The sequence below is a fragment of the Symphalangus syndactylus genome, chromosome 10 (genome assembly GCF_028878055.3).
Source record: "Symphalangus syndactylus isolate Jambi chromosome 10, NHGRI_mSymSyn1-v2.1_pri, whole genome shotgun sequence".
NCBI lineage: Eukaryota > Metazoa > Chordata > Mammalia > Primates > Hylobatidae > Symphalangus > Symphalangus syndactylus.
Window position 1 is genome coordinate 110,685,521 of NC_072432.2, and position 27,640 is coordinate 110,713,160.

Below are 27,640 nucleotides of genomic sequence, written 5' to 3' on the forward strand. Positions count from 1 at the left end.
GTACTTTCAGTGCCAGACGAAACTGTGTCACAAGTGGAAATACAGACTCTATTTTGAAGTTTTTCATAATTAAGAAAAAAATTTAAAAAATAAATACAAAGCACTACCCCTGAAGTACCAAAGCTGCTTCAATTCTAAATCTGCTGAAATGTTCTAAAAAGACTGTGTTACACTACCAAACAGGCTGTGCCCACTGGGAATATTATTTTACTACTCACCAAACTTTACTTTTTAACCTTCTCATAATCATATAAATCTACAACTATAAATAGTCCTTAAAAATCTGGGCTCATTTAAAACAAGGAAAATCTGAAAAGCAAAAACTCTATTGGTCAGCAGTTCAGAGGGTACCCCTATAACTGTGCTGCCCCTATGTACTACTGCTCCTAAATTCCGAAGACTAGGAACACCAGGGTGCTAATGAAAGCACTGCAACTATATTTTCATTAAAATGCTGAAAAAAATTTTAAGTTTTTAAAAATCTCACAAATTAGAATAAATGTATGCTAAGAATTTGCATGCTTAAATGAAACAGAAATGGGAAAAATATACTTTAAAACAGTACAGGAGCAGTACAGGAAAAATACTAAATATACATATGCAATAGTAATTATTTTGTTTTTACCTTAAGTGTCAAATGAGGAAGGACTACAGGCCATTTGACAGAAGAATTATTTTTCATATTCCTGAAAATCTGTTTTCCCCCCTCTTTAATATTTAAGAAACACACACAGGTTGCCGACAACTCTTAGAGAGCGGCTTGTGTTGTAGTTTTCACTTTCTCGGCTGTGAACAAGTGCATATGTGAGGGCTGGTCGTGCATGCACAAGCATGTACTTTGCCTGCATTAAATAAAATCACAACACAACACCAAGTACATCCACTCATTCATGTGTGCCTGCAGTCCACCTCGAGGAGACTGAAAATATAAATACAAGCTGCTATTTTGGTGTGATCACAGGAATATGGCAGCTTGTATTTTTTTTTCTCTTTAACATTTTAACACTGGGCAGATTGTCGGCATTAACACACACCAAAATCAATTCTGCTCTGAAATTGCTTGTAAAATCCTTCTTCCCAGAGGAATTTGTTTTTTATTTAAATAAAAAATGGGCTTGGAGGAAACTGTGTAGGAGATATCGACATTTAGGACATCTTAACTTTGTAAAGTGTGACATCAATGGACCAAATTACTGGGAGTATTTCTTTTTCAAAATAGGAACTGAGAAAGAGGATCTTTAAATTAAAAAAAAAAAATCAATAAATTACTCAGTAAAATAACTTTTGAATATGCTTAACATAGAAAAAAATTCAAAACTAATCTAGTTTCCATCCACATACTACAATGTAACATAATAACTACATTTGACCAAAAATTCAGGTAAGATTTATTTACTGTAAAAATTCATGTCATTTTCTAAAGGAGAGAGAAAAGAAATAAAAGTAAATGTTTCACAGAGGCCATATCTAAAAGTTCAACATGAATAAAAAGCAAAATGCAGACATTTACATCATATATTACACAAAAATAAATAATGAATTATCATTCCAATTTTAGTATATGTGCTGCTGAGGCGAGCATAATAATGAATTATCTATACAGCACTATCCAAAGAACTTTCTGTAAGAATGGAAGTATCCTCTATAAGAGTTGTCCAATACAGTAGCCATTATCAGCTATAGCTACTGTGATGACTAAAATTTTTAATTTTATTTAATTTAAATTTAAACAGCCACATGTGCCTGGTATCTACCAAACAGTACAGCACATATCTATAATTTTTAAAAAATAATTTAAAGAATTTTTTTTTACTTCCCTACCTGCTCCTTTTCTCTTGCAAGCAATTATTAATGAATCCAGAAAATATCAAATAAGGTGTGTTTTAATTGAGGAGACAAAGTTTGCTTGCAAAATATCAAATTATAAGACTTAAAAAACTGAGAAGACAAAATTTGCTTAAATAGATTATGTTGGAAGTATGGCATACATATACACTATAAACAAAAGGAAACATTAAGATGAGAAAGTTACTTTTTTTTAAGACAGGATCTCACTCTTTCACCCAGGCTGGAGTGCACTGGCGTGACCACAGCTTACTGCAGTCTCAACCTCCTGGAATCAAGTGATCCCCCAACTGCAGCCTGCCAAGTAGATGGGACTACAGGTGTGTGCCACCATGTCTGGCTAATTTCTGTGTTTTCTGTGGAGACAGTTTTGCCATGTTGCCCAGGCTGGTCTCAAATTCCTGGGCTCAAGTGATCCTCCTGCCTTGGCCTCCCAGAGTGCTGGGATTAAAGGCATGAGCCAACACACCTGGCCCAAGAAAGCTGCATCTTTAAAAACTCACCATGGAGATACAAGTAAGAAAAAGAATAATTAAATTATGAATGAGCTACCTAAAATGTTAACTACGATAACTAGAAATACAAAAGATCAAATATTGAAGATGATAACAGAATATCAATAGGCAATCAGATAAACTTTTAAATATGGTCAAAGTTACAATTATAAAAGTCAGTTAAAGAAATTTAATCATTTAATTCAAGAGAGGGAAAACACATTTGAAGAAAAGATGAGACTATTTGGCAATAGCTTATAAATATGTTAATCTGCAAATGACGTTATAGATGCTGCATATATATTTTTAGAATAGACCTTGATAGACCAAATAACATACTTCTTTGGCATCTAATATGGAAATGATATTTTATCCTGAACTCATTATTTCCACCATTTTAAAATAATACTGAATTTCATTTAATGTTACAGCTTTTGAAACATGGCAAAATTTGTTCAGAATAGACAATTCAAGTTCTAAATCAGAATGCTGTAAATGGAAATTCCTTGATTTACCTTTTGATTATCAGTTTTTTCAGTAATAAAAATGGGAATAGTAACAACCTCATTAGGTTAAGATAAAGAACAATTAATTGAAATGAATGCAAAACGCTTTGAGGCAAAAAAGGGTTAGTGACATAAAAGAGTATTAAAATTGGCTGAAGGGGAAGATAATATTTAATACAGTGACGTATCCAGATCAAATAAATTAAATAATGATGGCAGAATCACAGCTCATGCAATCAAATTATCTTGTGTAAACTCATACTAAAAAGTTGATAATAGTATTTTTTAAAGTGTGCTTATGTCTCTGAAAGTTTAAAGATGTTTGAGATAATTACTAAAATTGAACAACACTGATCATCAGTGATAAGATTCACAATCAATGATCATTTATTAAGCATAACTTTGGTGATAAGCAGTGAGACAAAAACAAGACTAGGTCCATGCCTTCAAAGGGTTTACTACTAGGTATGAAAGATAAGATCTGGGCTAACACAAGAGCTCCTGTACATACTGCTTCTCTTAATGGCACCAATAATCCTGCATTGTAACTTTTTTTTTCCTGTTTTCTCTGTAAGCTTCTTAAGGGTCCATATCACATTTATCTTGGCATCTCTAGTGCCTGGTACACTAAGGAGATCAATATAAATGTACTGAATACACTGACAGATGGACCTAAATAAATATAAGACCAAACAAAATTAAATAATATTAAAAAGTTATTAAGAAAATTCTATAGAACACAGACTAGGCACAAATGATTTCCAATTGCCAAGACTGGAAAATGTTTCATAAACTTAGGTGATGAACTCAGGCCTTGAATGGTGAGCTGTCAGGAATCTAACAGGAAGCAGAGGAGGGAAGCAGCATTCCAGCAGAGGAGAGCATGAAAGATTCCAAAACATGGAAAATGGAAAGCACAAAACCTGTTCACTGAATAATGCCAGAAGCACTTGTCTAAAAGGGAACTGGGTATGTATTAGAGAAACTGAGTAAGTCCATTCTTCTTCAGGGCACAGGAAGTCACAGAAAGGTCTGGATTAGGCAAATAGAATGATCATAAATGTGCTTTGAGTAGAGTGATTAGGCTGTAACACATGGAATGGACTGGAAGTGGAAAAACGCTAGATCCCAAGAAAACAATTAAACAAGTAAGTGAATTGTGGGCAGGAGGTAAAAAGGATCTGAAACAGAGCAGTAAAAATGGAACAGAAACTTATGAATGTGAGAAAACTACATATAATGATCCCCTAATTTGTATTTTGAAACATAAAATATATATCCCCAATCCATCTACCTACTCTTGTCTTTATTACTACATTTTTAGTCTAATAAATCGCTAACATTACTTAACTTGAAATACTCCAATGGACTCCTAGTTGCTTTTCCAGCTTCCGTTCTTACATCCACCTTTGCCCCACTGCACAGCAGCCATAATTATCTTTCTAGGTATCATGCCACTGCTCAATGTCCTCCAAAAGCTTCCTATTGCAATCAGAATAAATCCTTACTTTTTACTGTGGTCTACAAGACTGTTTGGCCTTTGCTCTCCTCTCAGATTTCCTTCTCTAAAGCACTTGCTCTAGCCGGCCTGACTTCTTTTTGCTCCTCTAAACACTGAGCTCATTTTCATTGACAAACTAACTTTGCCCTAGCTACTCCCTCTGTCTACATGTTCTTGCCCTAGTTCTTCACATGGCTGGCCTTTAAATTTTTTCACATCTCAGCTCAAATGTCATCTTTTCAAAGATGTCTTCTCCAATCACTATTCCTAAAGTAGCCATGCCACTGGCTACTCTCCTTCTAGCTATCTAGTTACTCTGCCTTATTTCTTCAGAACAATGATCACCCTCTGTAATTATCCTCTTTATCTATACATGCTTGTTGTCTCACCACTCTCCCCGACACCACACTAAAATATACAACCTGTGATGGCAGCACCCTATCTGTGTTATTCACCACTCCACTCTGTCCCCCACAGTGCAAAGGGCAATTATGGAACATAGCGATGCTCCATAAATACACATTTTTAAAAAAATTCTTATCACAAAGCTAGTAAACAAGTAACACTTTATAACCTTATCTGGGCTGTACTTCTTTTATTAGGAAATTCCTCACAGACTGAAATGAAAAACATATATTTTAGATCATGTAGTACCTTATAAAGATGTAAATTTATACAAGCTATTCAGCTTTTACAATTAAATAATTTGGTGGACTTAAAATAAGACTGACCGCCTTACCTCACAAGCTAAGTATTTGCCAGAAAATTTATGTAGAAATGACAAGGAAGACTTAATCTAAATGCGGAGACAGCCATGGGAGAGTCTTCAAGAGAAGAAGATATGGAACCCTCCTGTGATGGTTAATATTGAGTGTCAACTTGATTGGATTGAGGGATGCAAAGTATTGTTCCTGGATGTGTCTGTGAGGGTGTTGCCAAAGGAGATTAAAATTTGAGTCAGTGGACTCAGAGAGGCAGCCCTATCCTCACTCTGGATGGGCACCATCTAATCAGCTGCCAGTGTGGCTAGAATAAAGCAGGCAGAAGGAGGTGGAAAGAGCAGGCTTGCTGAATCTTCCAGCCTTCATCTTTCCCCTGTGGTGGATGCTTCCTGCCCTCGAACATCAGACTCCAAGTTCTTCAGGTTTTGGACTCTTGGACTTACACCAGCAGTTTGCCAGGGGCTCTTGGGGCCTTCAGCCATAGACTGAAGGCTGCACTGCCAGCTTCCCTACTTTTAAGGTGTTGGGACTCGGACTGGCTTCCTTGCTTGTCAGCTTGTAGACGGCCTGTTGTGGGACTTCACCATGATCATGTGAGTCAATACTCCTTAATAAACTCCTCTTTATATATACATCTATCCTAATAGTTCTGTCCCTCTAGAGAATGCTAATCCATTTCCCTACTATGCTATCAACTACAGGGCCTCCTAGCTACCTTCTTTGGGTCACTGGTTTGCCATTTTAATTAAAATAAACTGGCAGAGATACATTTTAAGAAAAACACTGTATGTGTGTGTACATATATATATATACACACACATGTATGTGTATAATATACATATATATCTATATGTATATGTATGTATGTATCTGTGTATATATCTTGCATTTTTGTAAGAAAAAAACAGAAAATATAGGAGTTTTCAAGAACTAACACTTTCTTACATAACAAAGCAGAAATGTTCAAACTAAGTCACTAAAATGATGAAAAAATTCCCAGTATCACTGCTTGTTTGGTGTGGCTATCAGAGGTTTATTTTCCCCCTTTCTTGTTTGCTATTTCTTTAAGTCAATCTGGCCCCCATGGCCTCTGACTCTATGACTCGGCACCAGTGCTGTGGACCCTTCATTTCCATTTGATAATTGTAGAGAGATTAATTATAATCCTGCTCATTAGACAGATCAATCTGAAGTTGGCAAGTTTTTAAATATAACTACCTAGCATTTTAAAAAAGGGATGCCTTTACAGTTTAGTTAACAATATATACTGCACATTTTGTTTTTAAAAGGCCTGTTTACTACCACTGATTAACTATATACTTAAATTACTGAGGAAATTCCTTCTTTTGTTTTATTCAAATATTTACCGAGTGCCAGGACTCCTGTGTGCTAATACAATGGTGCTCTACTTTCTGCACCTATATACTAGGGAGACCAAGCACTATCACCCATACCTCTGAGAGTAGCTTCCCTAACTGGGTTATTCCTGAGTTAACTGGATAACTCAAGCTAACCAAAATCATCCCAAACTTCCCACCCATACCCTATTACCACTGCCAATTACCTGTGGTTTCATTTACTCTAAACCTGTGATTCCTCTGAATTATTTTCATTTTAAAGAAATTGTATTTGTTAAATATGTACTATAAACTTAGTAGTAGTTCATGTCATCTTATTATTCAGTATTTATAACTTGCAAAGAAATCAATATCAGAGAGCAAGAGGCCTTGACATTATAACAGATTTAGTAGGAATTGAACTAGGAGTGGAACACACGGGCAAAGCTACAGAAGTACTTGGAGGAAGCCACCAGAGATACTCACGATTCTGCACATACCTGGCTAATTCCAGATCCTAAGGATTACATTAAGTTTACTAACATTTATATAATGATTTATAGTTTAAAGTATAAACTTATCTAATTTACTACTATTCTGACAGATATTAATTAATCCTCAAATATCATATGAGATGGTTACTATTATCCCCATTTAACACAAGAGGAAACTGAGAGGGAAAGATGTTGAAGTAATTTTCCCACATTTACAGCATCCGTTAGTTAGGACTCTATCTATGATCTTCTGACACAAATTCCATTTACTCCTCACCCTATGACTCAGAAAGATGCGGTCGAATATATCAAAGTTATGGACATTATGCTAAGTAAAAAATTACCCTTTTACATAGTAAATACTGAATAGACTGAGAGAAGAGATTGTTTGCAAACCTGAATAGCTTCAAGAGGAAGAGAAGTAAGGATAAGAATAACAGTTGTCATTTAACAAGTTTTAGCAAGTAACTTGGTTAGAAAGGGATTCAAATGCATAAAGCAAGGGATAAATTTTTCTGGCAATAAGATTATACAATATAACCTTAAAAAGATGCATATGACTTCAAATAATTGTTGGAAATTGATAAAACTTATTAAATATTATTGAAGATTATCAATATTATAAATGTAATTTACTTTTAAAAAGGGAACATAGAAATCTGTATCGTTAGAGTAGAAAACAATCCTTATTATCACAATTTGTCAAAACAAGTTTGTTATTAACACAAGTAGAATACTGCATTCAATTAAGTTGACTCTGCAGATTTTGTGTTTTGTTAAAATTAGAAAGAGGTAACAACAATTTGAATTATTGAAAGTAACATGTAAATAGTTCTACATACGTTCTTTTGACATCTTGTTCAATCATTGATCGAAGTTCTTTATCTTGGAAGAATTTGTTCCAAAGACTCTGAAATAAGGAAAACAATCTATTATATAGTCTCACACCTTTGTTTTACTTTTAGTGATTTCAATTTAATAATGTAAATAGTTAAATTTATTCTTCTCAGATCATTTCACATTGCAGATAGAAAACCTGAGACTGGGGTAATTTTTATTAAAATCTAATTTAATCTCAGAAACACATCTTTATTCTAACATCAATTTTTCCAGTTTGATATTATCATATAAAGTCAGCCCTCCTTATCTGCAGGTTCCACAACAAAAATCCAACCGTGGATCAAAAATATTGGGAAAAAATAAAAAATAGCAATACAACAATAAAAAAATACAAATTAGAAAACACAGTATAACAACTTTATTTAGCATTTACAATCTATTAGGTATTATGAGTAATCTAGAGATTATTTAAAGTATACAGGAGGATGTACACAGGTTTTATGGAAATACTTATGCCATTTTATATAAGAAACTTTATCATCTGCAGATTGCAGTGCCCATGAGGAGCCTGGAACCAATCTCCTGTGAATAATGAGAAACTAGTGTATATTGTCAACATTTTTATTATCTATATAAAGTGAACAATACTTTTCACTGCCATATGCTACTGCTACTACCCCTGTAACAACAGAAAGGTGCTTGGATTACAGCAGGACTCATGGGCCAACTGTCCCCAGCTTGAACCTGACCTGGATTCCCAATGCACTAAGAAAGATGGGTTAAGTTTTTCTACAGAGCTTGGTTTTATAATCCAGTAGGTTTTTATATACATTTTAAAATGTGAATTTAAGGGAAAGTTTTTAAAAATTACTCAATATTGTATGTTCCTATACCAAAGAGTCTATAAATACTTACGTATTGGGAAAGAGAAATGCTAACCCTACGTATTGAATGGAAAAAATGTGTTTTTAGGTAAATAGGCAAAAATTAGAGCACTCACACTTTTAAAGTTACATAATATCTTTAAAGTAGTAATCCTTGTCTTCACTGGAATACGAGTAGAAGTAGACCTGATTTTTTAAAAACTTCTTCATAGACTCACTACAAAGGGTTACTTCTTTCTTCCTGCGAGTTAGCCCTGCTAAGTGAGCCCTTCTTTATTTTCACAATGAAGGGAGGCTTTCCTTAGCTACCAGATTCCCCACTGCAACCCTGATAAAAGTTCTATTCTCATCTTTATGCTCTTATATTTTTACAGAATCCCAAGACTTTTTTGTACTGCCATTTCACAGAAATAGATCATAAATTTTCTACAACACAGTATATATATAATGTAAAATCATTTCTACCAGGTTTTAGGTGGTACTGTATGTGGAATAAAGAAAATAGTTAGCATGAAATATATTGCTTTCATGGTGATTGGCAACCAGTCATATAAACAAATTCTTAGCAGCAAAAGAGGTTAAGACATGAACAAAGACAAACTTTACCCCTTCATCCTGTGAAAGAGGATTATTGATCATCAAATCTTGTTGGCCAACAACTTTCCTCGGGTTGGTAATATGCTAGTAAAGAAAGAGAAAACACACACACAAGGATCAGAGGCTACTGGACTTTAAAGTGTACATAAGAAAACAATTACGTTAATTAAATATACTATTTACTTACTATTTCTTTAATGTTGCTATACCATGCTCTTAATTCTTCAATTCTACTTATCCATTGACTTTTGTCTTGAGGAAGAACACAAAGAAACAGCTGTCAAGAAAAACAGAAGAAACTTTTATAAAAATCTTAAGATATAAAATGTGAAACTATGCCAAACTGAACCACCTGAACATTGAAAGACATAATATTCATGATATTTCATATTCATATCATCATTTCAATTCCTACCAATTTCTGTTTGGAGATATTTAAGAAATATATAATCACAAAATTCAAAAAGTGAACAAAGGCCAAAAAGCAAGATAACAAAAGCTACACCACAAAACAGAATCAAGCTCCCCTTCAGATTCACATTAAAAAGGAAGAAAAATTCATTGAGGTTCAAATATAATTCACATTTTACATTCTAGTCTTAATGGGAGTAGTAGGGGGTTATTAGGGAGCACAAAGTCAGATTAGTAATTGCTACATTTAAAGTTTTGTTTTAAAACAAGCTAGTAAAAGATAGTGAACAACAGTCTCACTGAGGGCACAGCCTGAAACATGAAAGCATTCCTTTTACAGAAAAAAAATGTAATTTAAAGCTGGCAGTCAGCTTATGAAAATAACAAACATTCTTAAAATGACAAATTTGATTTAATTTAGTTTAATACAATATTAAAATAAAATTGGATTTAGGTTTATTTTTAACAAATGAAAGATAGTAAAAGTTAAACAACAGGGAATGGGGGTGGGGCACAAATACTTGTACACAAATATTCTAGCAGCAGGTCTCCTGCCTTTAATGCCTGCATCTAAAAGAAGAAAAGTGTATTTTAATTATTAAATCTAAATTATTGAACCTAAAACTGTCTAATACAGTATGTGTTTTTGTCTTTACTTGCACAGACTCAGTATGCTTAATTTATGCAGATAACCCTAAAAACTTATGATAGAATTCATTCTAGAAATGAGTCTAAACCTAAATAAATTCATGTTTAGAAAACAAAAACAAACAATATTTCAAAGCAATTAAAAAGATAACTATAGATTATTATTATTAGTTTTGGTAATCAGTGGTCCTTTTCCTCTAAAGGAGAGTGATCCAATTTCCTTCCACTTCTTGCCACCCCTCACTACTAAAAGAAATGTGAAAAATATTTTCCTGCTGCCATTTATGAAGAAAAAAGGGAAGATAACTAAATGACGGCTTGATAAAATAGGAACCTAAAAGTTAACCCCCAACCACTGCCTTTTCTTGCAAATCTTCAAGAATTTCTGCAAAAGCCTCTGGGGAGTGTAAAACTGTTGCTCTCAATTTGGCACCATCAAAACAGTTGAAAAGATAGTTATTTTATATGACTCTTTTACCATTATCACTTACTCAGGACTAAGGTAGTCTAACCTTATTAGTAAATGTCCTATGAAAGATAAACATAGATGGTCAAAATAATGGGAGTGAAGTCTCTTGGAAAATTCAGTGATCCCCTGCATGGCTAATCTTCCACGGCATCAGGTAATGTGTTGATATATTGCAACCAGAAACTGTAAATAAATATTTTCTTCTTACCTTCCAGCAAATGCTGCGGAACCTGCTGCTTCTCAGCTGCCCATTAATCCCCTTCTGCCTTATTGTTGCCAAGTAATTGTTGTTTACAAATAGTTCTTCCCATTCTTTCCTATATGAAAGAAACCAAAGCATGAGAATCCTTTTGTTAAAATTCCTCTGCTTGGAGAGAAGTTCTACGGGAAATTAATTTTAAGTAAGTCTAAAAAATGCAACTTTTAAAACATATATTTTAGTTGTGTACTGTCTCTGAACGCATGGCTGTCTTTTTGGACACAGTTCTTCCGTAGATTTAATGAATATGTAGATAGCTATAATTACGCCAGCTACTGAAATTCATAATGTCTATGGAGGCTATTCCATTTCCTCTAAAATGTTGATAGTACAGTTCAGTGAGTAAACAAGAAAAAAATGAATAATATAAATATATGACTGTTTTAGCCAATGGCAAAAACATACCTGCTCCAAAAATATGCAACAAAGAAGTGTAATATTGATTATATTAGCTTCTCATGTGAAATACCTGTTTAAATGAACCAATTTCTCTTTAATGTCAGGCTGGACAGTAAAGTATAATAGAAGACTACTTTAACTGTTAGTGCTGCTTACTACTGAAATTGCAACTTCTTTCTACATGATCAGTTTTAAAATTTTAACAGGTGTGGGCAAATTTGAAAAAAACATCAAAAAATTAAAAAGCCTCACTGTAAAAACTGTTAAAGGCAAGCTTGAGTACCTTGCAGTACCTATGGCTGAGTAGATAAACAACTGAAATATGCCTCCCAGGCATGCAGACACCAGGGGCCTAACACCTGTGCCTCATTAATATACAAGTAAATCTGTTCTACTGGGAAACAATTGGAAATTAATTGTCCTAAACCATTTACTGAGTTTGAATAAAGGAATTAGACCTATATTCCCTGCATCTTGCACCAAACTAAACATTAAGAATCACTTGAGTAAAGGCTACTGAGATTAGCTTTATGAAATTTCTCCCAAATTCCATCATATCACAATAAAATTTACATATAACTTAACATTTATTATCAAAGCTGAAACCCTGACGGCAATACCTTAAGAGAGATTTCTGAAAAAAGAAAGCCACTAAAACCCTCAATCATTCTTCTGTTACATACACGTGCGGTTGTCACTGGCTAGACCCTATTCATTTTGAGAAAGGATAATCTTGCATACTATGCTTAGAGTAATGAACTGTACACAAAAATTTCAAAACTTGACCATGGGACAAAATGCATCTTCTCCAGAAGAGAAGTTCCAGAAGAGTGACCAAAGACAATGACACATTCCCTACTGCCACCAGCAGAACTTCCAGCTTTAACCCAGTAGTGTTGTGATCCTCAATCACAACAAGCCTTCTGCCAATAGTGGTTTCTGGCTAAGATTGCTAAATGAGATACACATTCCAACCCATGCTGGAAGAAATGCATTTCTATCACCACTCCACAAAAATTTCTTCTTCTCATCACTCTATTAGTTTAAAAAATTTAGCTTTACTTTAATTTGTACTACTAGTGAACTAAAAATTGTTCATGCTTTTGGGTCATTTTACTGCTTCCTTTGTAAAACCTGCTTTTTGCTCTTTGCCCATTTTAAGCAGTACAGGATAGTGGTTAAGAGAATGGACATCAGAGGCACATGCTTGGGATCAGAAAGCTGTACAGTAAGGAAAGCTACACAGCTCACTAGTTACTTACTAGATGTGCAAGCATGGGCAAATTTCTTAACCTCTCTGTGCCTCGGTTTCCTCATCTGTAAAACGGAGTAATAACAGAATCTACTTAAAGGAATTATTATGAGAATTTCAAAAATACATCAAAAACCCTCAGAAGACTATCCAACACACACACACACTTTTTAAAAAAGAGACAAGGTCTCACTTGGTCATCAGGATGGAGTACAGTGGTGCAATCACAGCTCACTTTAGCCTTGAACTCCTTGGGCTCAATCAATCCTCCCACCTCAGCCTCCACTGTAGCTGAGGCTACTCAGGAGGGACCACAGGCACACACCATCACACCTGGCTAATTTTGTAACTTTTTGTAGAGACTGGGTATTCCTATGTTGCCCAGATTGGTCTACAAAGGGCCTCAAGCGATTCTCCCTCCTCAGCCTCCCAAAGTGCTGGAATTACAGGTATGAGCCAGTGTGCCCAAGTCCTATACTTTTAAAAATTAATATTTTTGTTAATAATACTGCTTTTATTTTAGTGTGCCTTATTACTGATTAAAAAGTTTTTCATACATTAAAGACATCATGCCTTCATCAGCCAATTTTTTAACCCAATTGTCTTAATTTTCAATACATTGAAGCTTTTTAAATTTGTGTATAATTAAGATCTAACATTATTTTCTCTTATTGATCCTTCCATTGTTTTCTCTTGCTTAAGTAATTCTTAGCCACTCCAACACCAAATAAATATTCGCTGAAATTTTGTGGGGCTTTTTTCCCCATTTTAATCCATTTTTATTACCTAAAATATTCTAAATATGTCCTATTTCCAAGTAATTACGCATATATACTGATATCTCATAATGTTCAAACTTTGTTTTTGTCTAGTTTTTAGCAATATTCAAAGATGAGATTAGCAATGAGTACCTTAGAGGAGTAGAGGCATACCTCATTTTATGTCACTTCATTTTACTGCACTTCACAGGTACTGCATTTTAATAAATTGAAGGTTTGTGGCAACCTTGCATTGAGCAAGTCTATCAGCATGTGCTCACTTCATGTCTCTTGTGACATATTTTGATAATCTTCACAATATTTCCAACTCTTTCATTATATCTGTTATGGGAATATGTGATCAGTGATCTTTGATGTTACTATTGTAACTGTTATGAAGCAAAATGAACCACAACCATATAAGACAGTGAACTCACTGATAAATGTTGTATGTGTTCTGGCCATACCACTAAACAGTCCCTTGTCTCTCTCCCTCTGCTTGGACCGCCCTAATAATGCTACAATGGCCTCGTACTGTTCAAGTGAAAAGAAGAGTCATAGGTCTCTTAATTTAAATCAAAACCTAGAAATGATTAAGCTTAGTGAGGAAGGTATATCTAAAGCCAAGTTAGACCAAAAGCTTAGTCTCTTGCACTAAACAGGTAGCCCAGTGGTGAACGCAGAAAAAAAAAAAGTTCTTGAACAAACTCAAAAGTGCTACTCCAGTGAACTCATGAATGATGAGAAAGCAAAACAGTCTTACCGCTGATACAGAGAAAGTTTGAGTGGTCTGGATAGAAAATCAAACCAGCTACAATATTCTCTAAAGCCAAAACCTAATCCAGAGCAAAGCCCTAACTCTCTTCAATTCTGTGAAAGCTGAGAAAGGTGAGGAAGCTGCCAAAGAGAAGTTGGAAGGTAGCAGAGGTTGGTTCATGAAGTTTAAGAAAAGAAGCCATCTCCATAACATAAAATCGCAAAGTGGAGCAGAAAGTGCTGATTGAGAAGCTGCAGTAAGTTACACAGAAGATCAAGCCAAGATAACTGCTGAAGGTAGCTACAATAAACAATAGATATTCAATGTAGACATAACAGCCTTCTATTGAAGGAGGATGCCATCTAGGACTTTCATAGCTAGGGACCAGAAGGCAAGGCCTGGTTTCAGAGCTTCAAAGGACAGGCTGTTCTCTTGTTACAGGATAATGCAGCTGGTGACTAAACTGAAGCCAATCTTTAATCATTCTGAAAGTCCTAGAGACCTTAAGAATTATGCTAAATCTACTCTCCTTGTGCCTATAAATGGAATAACAAAGCCTGGATGATAGCATATCTGTTTGCAACATAGTTTACAGAACATTTTAAGCCCATTTTTGGAAACTATTGCTCAGGAAAAAAAAAGATTCCTTTCAAAATATTATTGTTCACTGACAATACACCTCATCACCCAAGAGCTCTGATGGATATGTACAAAGAGATTAATGTTGTGTCCATGTCTGCTAACATCCATTCTGCAGCCCATGAAGTGGGGAGTCATTTCTAATTTCAAGTTTTATTATTTAAGAAATATATTTCATAGGCTATAGCTGCCATATGATAGTGATTTCTCTGACAGATCTGGGCAAAGTAAATTCAAAATCTTCTGGTAAGGATTCACCATTCTAGATGTCATTAAGAACATTAGAGATTCATGGGGAAAGTCAGAATAGCAACATGAACAAGAGTTTTTAAAAGGTGATTCCAATCCTCATGGATGACTTGGAGGGGTTTCAAGACTTCAGTGGAAGAAGTAACTGTAGATGGGGAAAAATAACAAGAAAACTAGAATTAGAAGTGGAACCTGAAGATGTGACTTAACTGCTATAATCTCATAATAAAACTTAAATTAGGAGTTGCTTCTTATGGATCAACAAAGAAAGTAGTTTCTTGAGATGGAGTCTACTGCTGGTGAAGATGCTGTGAATATTTTTTAAATGATATCAAAGAATTTAGAATATTTAATAAACTAAGTGAGAAAGCAGCTGTATGGTTTGAGAAGACTGAGTCCAATTTTGAAACAAGTTCTACTCTGGGTAAGATGCTGCCAAACAGAATCTCATGTTACAGAGAAATCTTTATTGAAAAGAAGAGTGAATCTATGTGGCATATTTCACTGTTGTCTTTTTTTTAAGGAATTGCGACAGTTACCCCCAACCTTCAGCAACCACCACCCTAACAAGTGGGAAGCCATCAACCACAAGGCAAGACCCTCTACCAGCAAAAAGATTAAGAACTGCTGAAGGCTCAGATGATCCTTGGCATTTGTTTTTTTTGCAATAAGGTATTTTTAATTAAGGTATATATATTTTTTAGATACATGCTATTGCATACTTAATGGATGACAGTATAGTGTAATCATAACTTTTACATGTACTAGAAAACAAAAAAAATCATGTGACTCACTTTATTGCAATAGTTGCTTTATTGCAGTTGTTTGGAACTGAATCCGCAATATCTCTGGGGTATGTATACACGTCTCAAAAACCATCAATATATTTAAATAGCTTGTAGTCTGTGAACAACAAGCACAGATCTCAAATGTGCAATGTTTTGAACCCAGAAGGAATCATAATTTGAGACACCATGCAGTTCTGTGGACTGAAAACACAAAGTATTCCAGATAAGAGAGGGAAGTATGAAGCAATGACTCCTCCAGTCTTTTCCAAAATCAGCTCCTATTCACAAGTACTAAGAAATTGTAAAAGTACAGGCACAGCTGGTGGCTAGATTCATTGCCATCTTGTCAAGTTAAGCAGGCTTTTAAGGTCAAGTTACATACTACTTATGTAATGAAGGATAATTATTTGTTAGCTTAAATAAGACCCTGTACCTTGATTACGGTGTTGGTACAGGGAAAAGAAGACTGAGGCATGTGAATTGGAAACATTATCTCTGAAATTTACAATCATTTAAATTTATTCATGGGTACTTACATTTCTAATTAAGGCATAACATCTCAAACTGATGAACAGCTCTAACAACAGAGGAGCATAAAGGCCACAAAATAATAAATTAATTGTCTTTCGTTTCTATTGAATAGTGTTTCATCAATAAACTGTAACACAGAGTAAATATAAACATTTATTAATTGCCTACTATGTGCTTAGCACTCACAGGCATATTTTTTAAAACATACAAAGTTAAAAAGAGTGGACAGATGGATGTGTAAACCAATAATAAAATGATTACTGCAAAGCACTCTGGTAGTACAGAGGGGAAAGAAATGGTTTGATACTTCAAAATTAAAACTTAGGATATAAAATAACAGTAGCACCATAGCCAATGAAATACTACTGCAAAGAATTGAGCTAATCAAACATTAAACAGATTCCAGAGGGTAAACTGCTGAAAGGTTTAGCCCTTCTGGGGGAGAGGGATCAAAATGAAGGTTTTTTTACAATCACAAATATGAATGGTAGGCCTGCTCCTGAAGTTGGAGGAAGACATGATTAACAATAGAAAATATTAAGTGAAATATTTCAGTTTAATTAAAAAAAAAGAAAAAGTAGTTGCTAAACTTATTCTTACATAAAAAATATATATTTACAATGTGCCTGAAAAGCAAAAATCTGACAATAATGCCATCGAAATGCTTTTAAAAGACCCACTTATGATATAATATTTTAGGTAAATCACTTAGGGTATATATTTTTAACCCCTTTTTATGAATGAGGAAAGTAAGGTTCAGAAAAATTAAATAACTTGTCAAGAGAATAAAGAAATGAGAAATAGGAAAGACATCTTTCTGGAATAACATGGAAGTAACCACTAAAGGGAAACATGATTCTCCAGACACCAAGAGCAAAAATGACCTCTGGCAACAAGGCAAGATAGAAATATACCCTTGTTTTCTTCCTCAGATTTTTAGTTTTTGAATATCAAGTCCATGTACATGCAGATAACTTTTTACTAGTTGGACTGAGAAGATAAGTTAACAACAGTCCCTGTGAGTAGTTAAGAACCTGGGTGTTTAGGTGTGTAAAACCTTAAATGGAATGGATTAGCCACCTGGACCTTGAAGATTTCCTCAACAAAGCATTAGTGCCATCTAGTGGCAATTACTCTATCTTGCAGATACTTGGTCCCTGAAAACAATCAGCATCTAAGCAAGGAAAGGTGAAGATGAGTAGGTTTCATTTCTCAGGCCAATGTTAATAGATCAGTACTGGCTGCCTTGGAAGCACCATGCTGAGAAGGACCCTGAGCTTACTCGTGTGCTCCTCAGGAAAGAACACTGTAACTTATTAAATATGTAGGCCATGAGTGATGCAATTATTTCTCAAAAAATAAAGTCAACTTCTGCAGCAGGAATTGACACCTTCCCTCCAAGAAGACCTATTTGGGTAGTTAAGCTTCCTGCAATGGCTATTTTGACATGGAAAGCAATTAGAATATGCAGTGTATAAATACAGCTGATGATTATAATGAGATTATCTATTTGTAATTATATATTTTAATATATAATTAAATAGTAGTTTCCCAAGATATGCTCATAACATTGGTGTGAAACTAGTATCTTCTAAATTTGTTAATATCTTCTAAATTTAATAGTTGAAATACCTTTATAACCTACATGATGACTAATAAATGTCTAAATTATGTGCTAATTTATGACTAGAAGGCTTCTGAATCATTGTCCCAAATGGTGATACACTATAGAAAACACTAATTTTACACTGTATAGGTTTATATGATGGTTTCTATCCCATTTTTAAGCTTAACGTGGAAAGGAAACAATGTGTTTGTGGGCTAACTTAAGAAATCCAAACGACTACAATAATAGCAAAGAGTTCAGGGCCTACATATAGTTTAAGACTAAAGATCTCTAATCGTTGGTTAAGAGGTGCTACTTAGGCTTCTACTGACAATGAAATTGCTGAGTGGTTAAGAGAAGGGATTCTCACCTTGGGGAAAGCCAATAAGTCACAGACAGTGGAAGAAAAAAGAGAGAAGGTAGAAAGATGCTTCTAGCTCTCTGGGAGGTATAGTGATAGGGAAGTACAGCAGACGGAGCTGTCAGAGATGACCATGGAGTTTACAAGGTCAGCCAGCCAACCAGATCATTTCATTGCAATTCTGAGTAGTAAGATAATAGAACAAAGTGGCCACAGCAGGATGAAGCAGGATTTAAGCAAGATTAGATCAGGGTTAGATGGGTAGAATATCTGAAGCTGAGGTAGTAAAAGGTAAGAAAGCTGAACTTGATTCAAAAAGATTTATACAATTTCATAATCCTAAAGTGCATGCCAATATTTTTAAAAATTGCCATATTTAGTATGATCACATTTATTTTATCAAAAAGGAGCCAGTAAATTTTTGAATCTGTTTCTAATCTATATCAAAATACATTAGTGAAAGATTTCTGTCAATGCAAGGACTGTACCATAATTCCAGTATTAACGTTTAAGAGTATATACTTTTAAGCCATTTTAAAGGTATGATTTTGAAAATACTATTCAAATAGAACAAGTAACACCTAACTTAAAATCAATGGAAATACGAAAAGTGTAAATTAGGTATGTCAGCATAAGACTGTAAAGTGTGGCACCAGATATGGGTAAGCTACATTAGGACTGCAGGTGCCAAGATCAACCAGATAAACACGATGTTATCTATAATTACCTCATTTTTAGCTTAAATCACAGGTAATGAGGGAACTCACAAGTCTCTAAAAGGCAATTAGAAACTGTACTGGCTTTTTTGCTTCCTGTACCACGAATTTTCTAAAACTTACTTTTATTTAAAGCTTTTTTCTCCTCCATAATGAAACATCAGGGCATATCTCTTATACATAAATATATATAAAAAAACAGAATGCACAATTACACACAAGCTTAAAATGTATTTCTTCATATGTCTAGGTGAAACATGTTATCATATGATAAGGCTCCAGTGAAATACAGGTAAAGAATAGTTCATTGCCTAGAGGTTCGTTAAAATTACGATAATGTTTTGATTCAGGTTTGAATTGAACTTTAAATTGAGAAACCTTGAGCCTTCACCTTAGTTTTCACAGGAACACAAAGAACTGAGTTAAAACAGTTAGGGACTGTCAAATATAATACTCTCCTTTTTATTATTTTATTTATTTATATATTTTTTGAGACAGAGTCTCACTCTATCGCCCTGGCTGGAGTGCAGTGGCGCTATCTCTGCTCACTGCAAGCTCCACCTCTGGGGTTTGCACCATTCTCCTGCCTCAGCCTCCCCAGGTAGCTGGGACTACAGGCACCTACAACCACGCCCGGCTAAATTTTTTGTACTTTTAGTAGAGACGGGGTTTCACTGTGTTAGCCAGGATGGTCTCGATCTCCTGACCTTATAATCTGCCTGCCTCGGCCTCCCAAAGTGCTGGAATACTCTCTTTTTTAAAGGAAAAAACAAAACAAAAACAAACAAAAAAAACACAGGCATTATTTTCTTAAAAATACAGTGTGTAAGAGCTTCCAAATCCAGGGTCATATTAAAGTAGGTAAACTCAATAATCGTACTTTAAAAAAGGAAACCAAGAAAAGCAGTATCACAAACTTTTCGATTTTATAACAAGCTTTTCATTTTGAATTGTATTAATAATTTAAATATACAATAAAGATAATTAGATTACTAATCAAAGGACTGGCATTTGCAAATGAAGTGAGAAAAGGATCGTATACCAGACAATCTCTGTGAAGTTGTCTGGAGTAGGTATATTTTATATTCCATGGTTTACTCATGCTTCCTCTATAATTAATAAGGAAAAAATCCTCTCCCTGCAGACCTTTCCTACCTTCTTCCCACCCTCACCTCACCTCATTTACTTTGATATTTGCGATAACTGGCAAGGGCTTGATATCTAACATTCTATAACATGATAAAGAATTTGCCTCACAGTCTGCAAATACAAGCCAATACTGTAAAGGAAAGGCTGGTAGAATAGAGAATAAATTACTTTCCAGTTATTTTAAATAGGCATTTATTTAGCAAAACCTGATGTCCTAATTAAAAGTCAATCCTATGACTTAAAGCATGTTTTCCAATAGTGTGTTCACTAACAGGGTATTACGAAACAGAAACACATGTGCGCTTAAATACTTTCTCTAAGAAATATTAAAATCAATTATATTTTAACTGAATCCATCGTTCACTTGACAACCTCTAGATGAGCGCTAAGCAAGTAAACTTTCTGAGATGACAGAAATGTTCTACATCTGACTCCCCAATATGGTAAGCACTGACCACACATAGTCACTAAGCAGTTAAAATATGGCTAGTTGCAGCTGAAGAACTACATACTGTATTTTATTTTAATTAATTGAAATCCAAATTTAAATAGCTTCATATTGCCAGTAGTTCCCATATTGGACAGGGAAGCTTAAAATGTTAAGGATGGCAACAATTCACTCATACACATTCAATTTTTAAAGTAACAAGTATAAAGTTTCAAGGGATATAAATATACAAGTGATGCATACTCATATATAACTGGGGAAAGAAAACAAACATTAAAAGTTAAATAATACATGTGGTTAAATAAACCAACTTAATTCCATAAGAGAGGTAACGTAGTATATAATTATTCTAAATAAATGGTGCTACTAACAAGACTATTAGATATGGATATAATCTTTTCTTTTTCTTTCCCATGTCTATCTCATTGACTCTCCCCGTGGTTTCTATCACTCCCTTCCCCTGCCTCCACCCACATCCCTCCTCTCACACACATACCTGAAAGTTAGAAAGGCAAATCTTTAGTGATGCCAGTGTTATTTCTATTGGTTACCCCAAAATGGTCAATGCTGGAAAGAACTAGACCCAAGATTTGGATCACAAACCTAATATAATCATATTCAGCAACAGGCTGGCTAAACAAACCTGGATTGGATAATTTAAAATGAAGATAAATGGGCCATGGGATAAACTTTTGTTTAAAGTCAATTAAGTATTTTAAGTACTGCTCCCCGGTGGTAAGGTGGGGGGAAGGGCAAGAAGTAGTTATTTTGGAGATTATAAGTTTATTACTGTGAACTGAACAAAATACACATGAGAAGTTTGTGTCTAGATCTATGAAAGTTGAGCTATGCTGTTCAAGAGAACTTTAAGATTTAGAAGTATTTTTTTTTTAATTGGAATGAGGTTTAAGATACAGTGTTCAACTACCCTGTTTTGGTTCTAATGGGTTGAGACACTTGGGCACGTCATCTGCATTAGTTTCCTAATCTGAAAAGGTAGCCTGGAAGAGTCTTTGAAATGCCTTGAGATTATGTCAACCAAACTCCTTCTATGTCTCTCTCAGAACATAATATCTATAATCATGGAATGAAAATTATATCCATATGTTCAGATACAAGGACATCTTTTACATTTCAAATATTCTGTCATTTGCAGGTTATTTTTTATTCCATAGCAGTTTTATTGATTTTCTTCATATTCCTAGGTACATAATACTCATTCTCAATTGTATCATTATCAACTATTTCATAATTAATTTTGTGTGATTTAAAGATTTTTAACCCTCAGTTAAAATTTTTGATCATCGATTCAAATATATCAAACATCACTGGGTGCAGTGGCTTATGCCTGTAATCCCAACACTTTGGGAGGCTGAGGCGGGTGGATCATCTGAGGTCAGGAGTTCAAGAACAGCCTGGCCAACATGGTGAAACTCCCCACTCTACTAAAAATACAAAAATTAGATGAGCACAGTGGTGCACACCTGTAATCCCAGCTACACAGGAAGATGAGGCATGAGAATCACTTGAACCCAGGAAGTGAAGGTTGCAGTGGGCTGAGATGGCCCTCTAGCCTAAGCAACAGAGTAAGACCCCATCTAATAATAATAAAAAAAAAAAACCTATGATATATTGAATTTTTAAACTTTAGTACTATCAAATAGCAAGTACTATAAAATAGCAGTTCATGTAAAGTAACACTGTCACCACAATGAAATAGATACATATGTAAATACTGATGTTGTATGGGTCACATCACATTAGCTGTCTTCATAGGTAAGAGCATAATTTTGTCACTGATGACTAAGTTCAAATGGGAAAGCTGTCAAAATCAAAATGAAGTCACTTGTGTCAAACCCTAACAAAAGTACAGTTGGCCCTCCATACGTGAGATTCTGCGTTCATGGTTTATACCAACCACGGACTGAGACTACAGTATTCTAAGGACGCCAAACTCATGGATACAGAGGGGCTGATTTTTCCTATCCTTTCCAATTCCATAGAGCTGACTGCTGGACTTTGGTATCCATGGGGGTCCTGGAATCCATCCCCAAGAATACTGACAGATAACCATAAATAAAGACAGGTTTAGAAAGAAGAGTCCTCATGCACACACGCAGAAGAAGTATTACAAAGACTCTCTGAAGGGCTCATACACATACGTCTGTAACAAAAACTTTTGCCAATAACTTTCTAAACTGCAGTTTGCTACATGAGTACAAGGATAGCTAGCTGATGTACAAGAACACTTGCCAGACAAACTGTCTCCATTAATGAACTGGTGTTAGCTCCTGCAATAAGCCCCTGTAACCAAAGTTCTCTGTTTCAAAATAAATTGTGTGTACTTTCCTCTCTTGTCTTTAAAAGCTTCCCCTTCCTTCAACCTCTTTGGATATGCCTATGGTTCCCAAGGCCTGCATATCCCAGATGTGCAAATCCTCTAATAAACTCAGTATCTTTGGAGAATCTCTGTGTTTTTGACAAACTGAAACTTACCCATTCTAATATACCGCAAAAGAAATCTAAGAGAATGCATTGCTGAAGAGTGGAAAATGAAGATCATCTTTGTACATGTTGCTCGCCTCCCTGAAACTCCTGCCCCAGCTAGAACACCTGGCAAACAGATTTTCCTCCTAACACCCACCATCCCAACCATTTGGTCTTCCCCTGGTTCTGTTTTTTGTTTTGTTTTTATTTTTGTCTTGAGACAGGGTCTTGCTCTGTCACCAAGGCTGGAGTGCAGTGGCATGATCACAGCTCACTGCAGCCTCAACCTCCCAGGCTCAACTGATTGTCCCACCTGAGCCTCCTGAGTAGGTGGGACTAGAGGCATGCGCCACCATGCCTGGCTAACATTTTTTTAATATTTATTTATTTATTTGCCTGTTTGTAGAGATGAGGTCTTGCTTTTTGCCCAGGCTGGTCTTCAACTCCTCAGCTCAAGTGATCCTCCCGCCTCAGCCTGTTGGGATTACTGGTGTAAGCCCCTGCACCTGGCCTTCCCCTAGTTCTTGATAAATGCCTCCATTATCATACCAGTCATCCTCTATGTTAGTTGCTTCCATGTTTGTCTCCCTGCTAGATCATGAGTGCCCCAAGGGCAGGGTCTGTGTTTAATTCCTCTTTGGGTCTTGAAGGTTTAGCACACTGGTTTGTCTATAATGGGAGTATAACAAAGATATACATAATGATGGAATATAAGTTAGCTCCCTTGAACAAAAAAAAATAAAGATATAGACAAACGTCGAAAAAGCACTTGTGAAAAAGCTCTGGATTAAAAATAAAATGGGGAAATACAATTATTAACCACTACAACTTTGCGCCAAAAGACAACACAATCTGATATAAAAAATAGACAAATGTTAAATATTGACTCCTAAATATCCTGTAGAAATTTCTCCCTTAAATCATTTATTTGAGTCAAATTGTCCATGAAATACACAATCAGAAATTAAGTATATAGAGCTACTATATAATACTTAATTATTGGGACTATAAAGCAGACCAATGCATCAATAAGCAAGATATTGGTGAATGTTTTTAAAAAAATTAACTCTCCACTTATGAACCTTAATTCTATGCATTATTTTCTCATACTTTAGTATTATTGAGCAAATATTTAATTGACTTTGTATATTTCACCACCATATCCAAACTATATATTACAAACAGTGATCCATAGGACTGACAGCAAGGCATTTCAACTGGGAACACCAGCAGGAAACAGAAGTGTGTTCAGGGGAAAGGACTCTCAGTGTTGATTGACTCAGAGCAGTTTATCCTCACATTTCAAATGTATGCCTGTCTTTTCAAAGATAAACATTTACACAGCCTTGGATGATCAGGCTTTCAGCTGACTATGTAAATAAACAAACATGAAAAAAAATTTCCCCTAAAGCCTGGCAACAGATAACAAAAAGGGCTTGACGGGGTTTCTAAAGGAAAATAACTCAAACTGTAACATGTATGCTCAAGCCAGTGTGGGTTGATAATTAGGGCTGTAAATGCAAACAAATCAGTTGATTTTTCAAAATAGAGGGTAACATTTTTTCAAAGCCCTAAGTAATCAATAAATTAGTTTAGAGACTGTATATTATAAAGAAGCACAGATACTATCATAAAAATAATGTTACTTCGAGAAGATGTATTTATCATTCAAATGTGATTTTTCTTTACTCAAAAGAGCCTCCACTGTGGAGATAAGAACAAAAGGTAATATTATGACTCTGATTTCTAAAAAATGAAAAGGCTATACATTTTGTGCTCTCTGAAGTGATCATTTAACTGTAAAGGTCGTGATGCTTCTTGAACAAATATAAGAACAAACAAGATGCAAGAAAATATGATGGGATTAAATATAAAAAGTGATTATATAAAAGTTCCTCTTATATAATCTATAGATAACTATAGATACATCTGATTCTTTAAATACTCACTTATTGCCACTTTAGAACTAGAAAAAAAATTTTTTAACTTTCCTGAGGCAAGGGCAAACTTTGTCAGGTAGTAGAGTTAATTACAACTTAAAATAAATTTTAGCAAAGAGAGAGGGAAGAAAAGGTGAAAAAACTAACAGTAGTTACCTACTATGTTTTGATGACAAGGGCCAGGTACTTTACACATTTTACAGGTATGCTCTCTACAACTCAATGATACAGATGTTAACATTTCATTTTTATAGATGAGGTAATTAAGAATCAGAGAGGTTAATTACTTTGCCTAAGGTTACAGTAGTAGAGCTAAGATCTAGACTTTAGTTTGTCTTATTTCTGTGCATTTTTTCCAAATTGATTCCCTAAATCATGTATTTATTCTTAAGAACATCTTAACATTATACAGATCCTCAACAACATACAGGCAATACAACAAAATCAGAAAAGCAAGGCTCATGGAATCAGGAAAGGAGCACTAATTCTAGGCCTTCCTTCCTCCTCTTCTACTTATTAAGCTATGAAACCCTGGAAAAATAATTAAAATGGCAAGGCCTTAGAAACTTAAGAGGACTGAGTGGTGGGGAAGAGGGATGGTAGATTCAGGTTGGTCTCTATCATCTTTCATATAACTTCTAGCAAATTGATTGAGCCAATATTCTGTTTTTGTTTTTTGGTTTTTGGGATTTTTTTGTTTTGTTGTTGTTGTTTTCAGACAGTTTTTTTTTTTTATCACCCAGGCAGCGGCACAGTGGTGCAATCTTGGCTTGCTGCAACCTCCGCCTCCCAGGTTCAAGTGATTCTTGTGCCTCAGACTCCCGAGTAGCTGGGATTACAGGCGTGCACCACCACACTGGCTAATTTCGTGGGTTTTTTTTGTATTTTCAGTAGAGACAGGGTTTTGCCATGTTGGCCAGGCTGGTCTTGAACAACTGACCCTGAAGTGATCCACCCACCTCAGCCTCCAAAAGCGCTGAGATTACTGGGGTGAGCCACTGAGCCTGCTCTCGTCCAATGAGCCAATATTCTTAAAAATAACATGATTAACAAAATTATATCACTCTAAGAGTGTGACTAGAACCCAGATTTCTGAATTTTAAATCTTGCTGCCAAAGTAGGCTTTTGCCCTATTATCTCCTTTCTAATATACTAAATCACTGTTTCATTGTTCTTTCTATGAGATATATAAATTCTCTTACATACAAATGTAAAAGGTACTATACTAAAAATAAATGTAAATGATGAAAAGATATTTCCCGCATCCTCCAAAATTATTGATTATATGCAAATAAGATACATACAAATCTTTGTGCTAAAACTTGAAGCCTAATTTTTCAAATTTACTGATTATTGATTATATGCAAATAAGATACATACAAAATTACTGATTATATACAAATAAGATACATACAAATCTTTGTGCCAAAACTTGAATCCTAATTTTTCAAATTTACTCAATGATTCAAGAAAATTCAAATTAATGTACTTTTTCTTAGGCAGGAAAAGACAACTTTTAGATTTAAAAGGCTATACTGACTTTAATTTTTTAAAAACTTTTTACCAACTTGAACAGCCTTTGACTTGGTGAGCTATATATAGTACATACTATATTGAGAAAGGGAGGCTACTTTGGAAGCTCTGACAAATATCAAGACATTAGAACACCATTGCTTTAGAGCCAAGTGCCTTTTTTTGTCTCTCCTTAAAAGGAATAAAACCCAACAACAACAACAAAACTATATACATATATAAAGTTCCCTTTATTTCTTCAATAAAAGCTCTTTTCAAATATGACAGTATTTTGTTAGAGAAAAAAACAAGCCAAAAGTATGAATGTTTCATTTTAAAAAAAACATAAGTTTATAAGTATTCCAGTCTATAAATTTTTTAAGTCTCAAGTCACTCCACTAGCCCAGGTGTAGGATTTATTAACTAAAAACATACATAGAAGTATCTATGTATCTTTTTAGCATTCAAGTAACTTTTGTTTTTTAATTCAACACCAAAGCTCTTAACTAAATTATTATAATCTTCAGTTTATTGGCTACGACTTCTAACTGAGCATCATTGGTGTTTATAATTTTGAACTGTGTCTCTGGAAGTCAGCATTGCATTTACAAATGATTATTTTTAAAGTATCTAATTGTCAAGATGAAAAAGAGTGTACATTTTTCTTAAGAGTGCAGCTTTGGAAAATATAAATAATGTCATGTGAAATTAAGTTAAAAAAATACTGAGAGTAAACTAGATGATTTACTACAGTTTATATAGAATCTCGAAAATTAGGGTTAAATATAATGTACAAATTTAATTTGAAATAATCTACAATGATTTATATTCTATCCTCTGCCATTTACACAAAACTAAGATGAGGTACAAAAATTAAGCAATATTTTGTTTCCCTGAGAATGCCAAATAACTGGTCTGAGTTTTCTCTAACTAAATTGACTATTAAGTTTACCACAAATTTTTGGCTATAGAAACACAAAAAGCTTATGAATAAATGAGCCAACAAATAAGTTATTTTCTATATTGGGAATTATGACATTA

The 27,640-nt window shown here is 34.6% G+C and overlaps 1 protein-coding gene across 37 annotated transcripts in view; it reads right to left on the reverse strand.

Moving 5' to 3' along the window:
- TBC1D5 (TBC1 domain family member 5) overlaps positions 1 to 27,640 on the reverse strand; it is a 598,207-nt gene that overhangs the window by 245,009 nt on the left and 325,558 nt on the right. For 36 of the 37 annotated variants that reach the window (XM_063611375.1, XM_063611384.1, XM_055295545.2 and 33 more), the window contains 4 exons: positions 10,957 to 11,065; positions 9,408 to 9,497; positions 9,230 to 9,304; positions 7,742 to 7,809 (listed from right to left, as the gene is read on the reverse strand). In XM_063611375.1, coding sequence (XP_063467445.1) covers positions 7,742 to 7,809; positions 9,230 to 9,304; positions 9,408 to 9,497; positions 10,957 to 11,065 — 342 coding nt within the window. Of the gene's footprint in view, positions 1 to 7,741; positions 7,810 to 9,229; positions 9,305 to 9,407; positions 9,498 to 10,956; positions 11,066 to 15,855; positions 15,970 to 27,640 lie in introns of those variants that run through there. The other variant, XM_063611404.1, reaches the window with a different exon arrangement.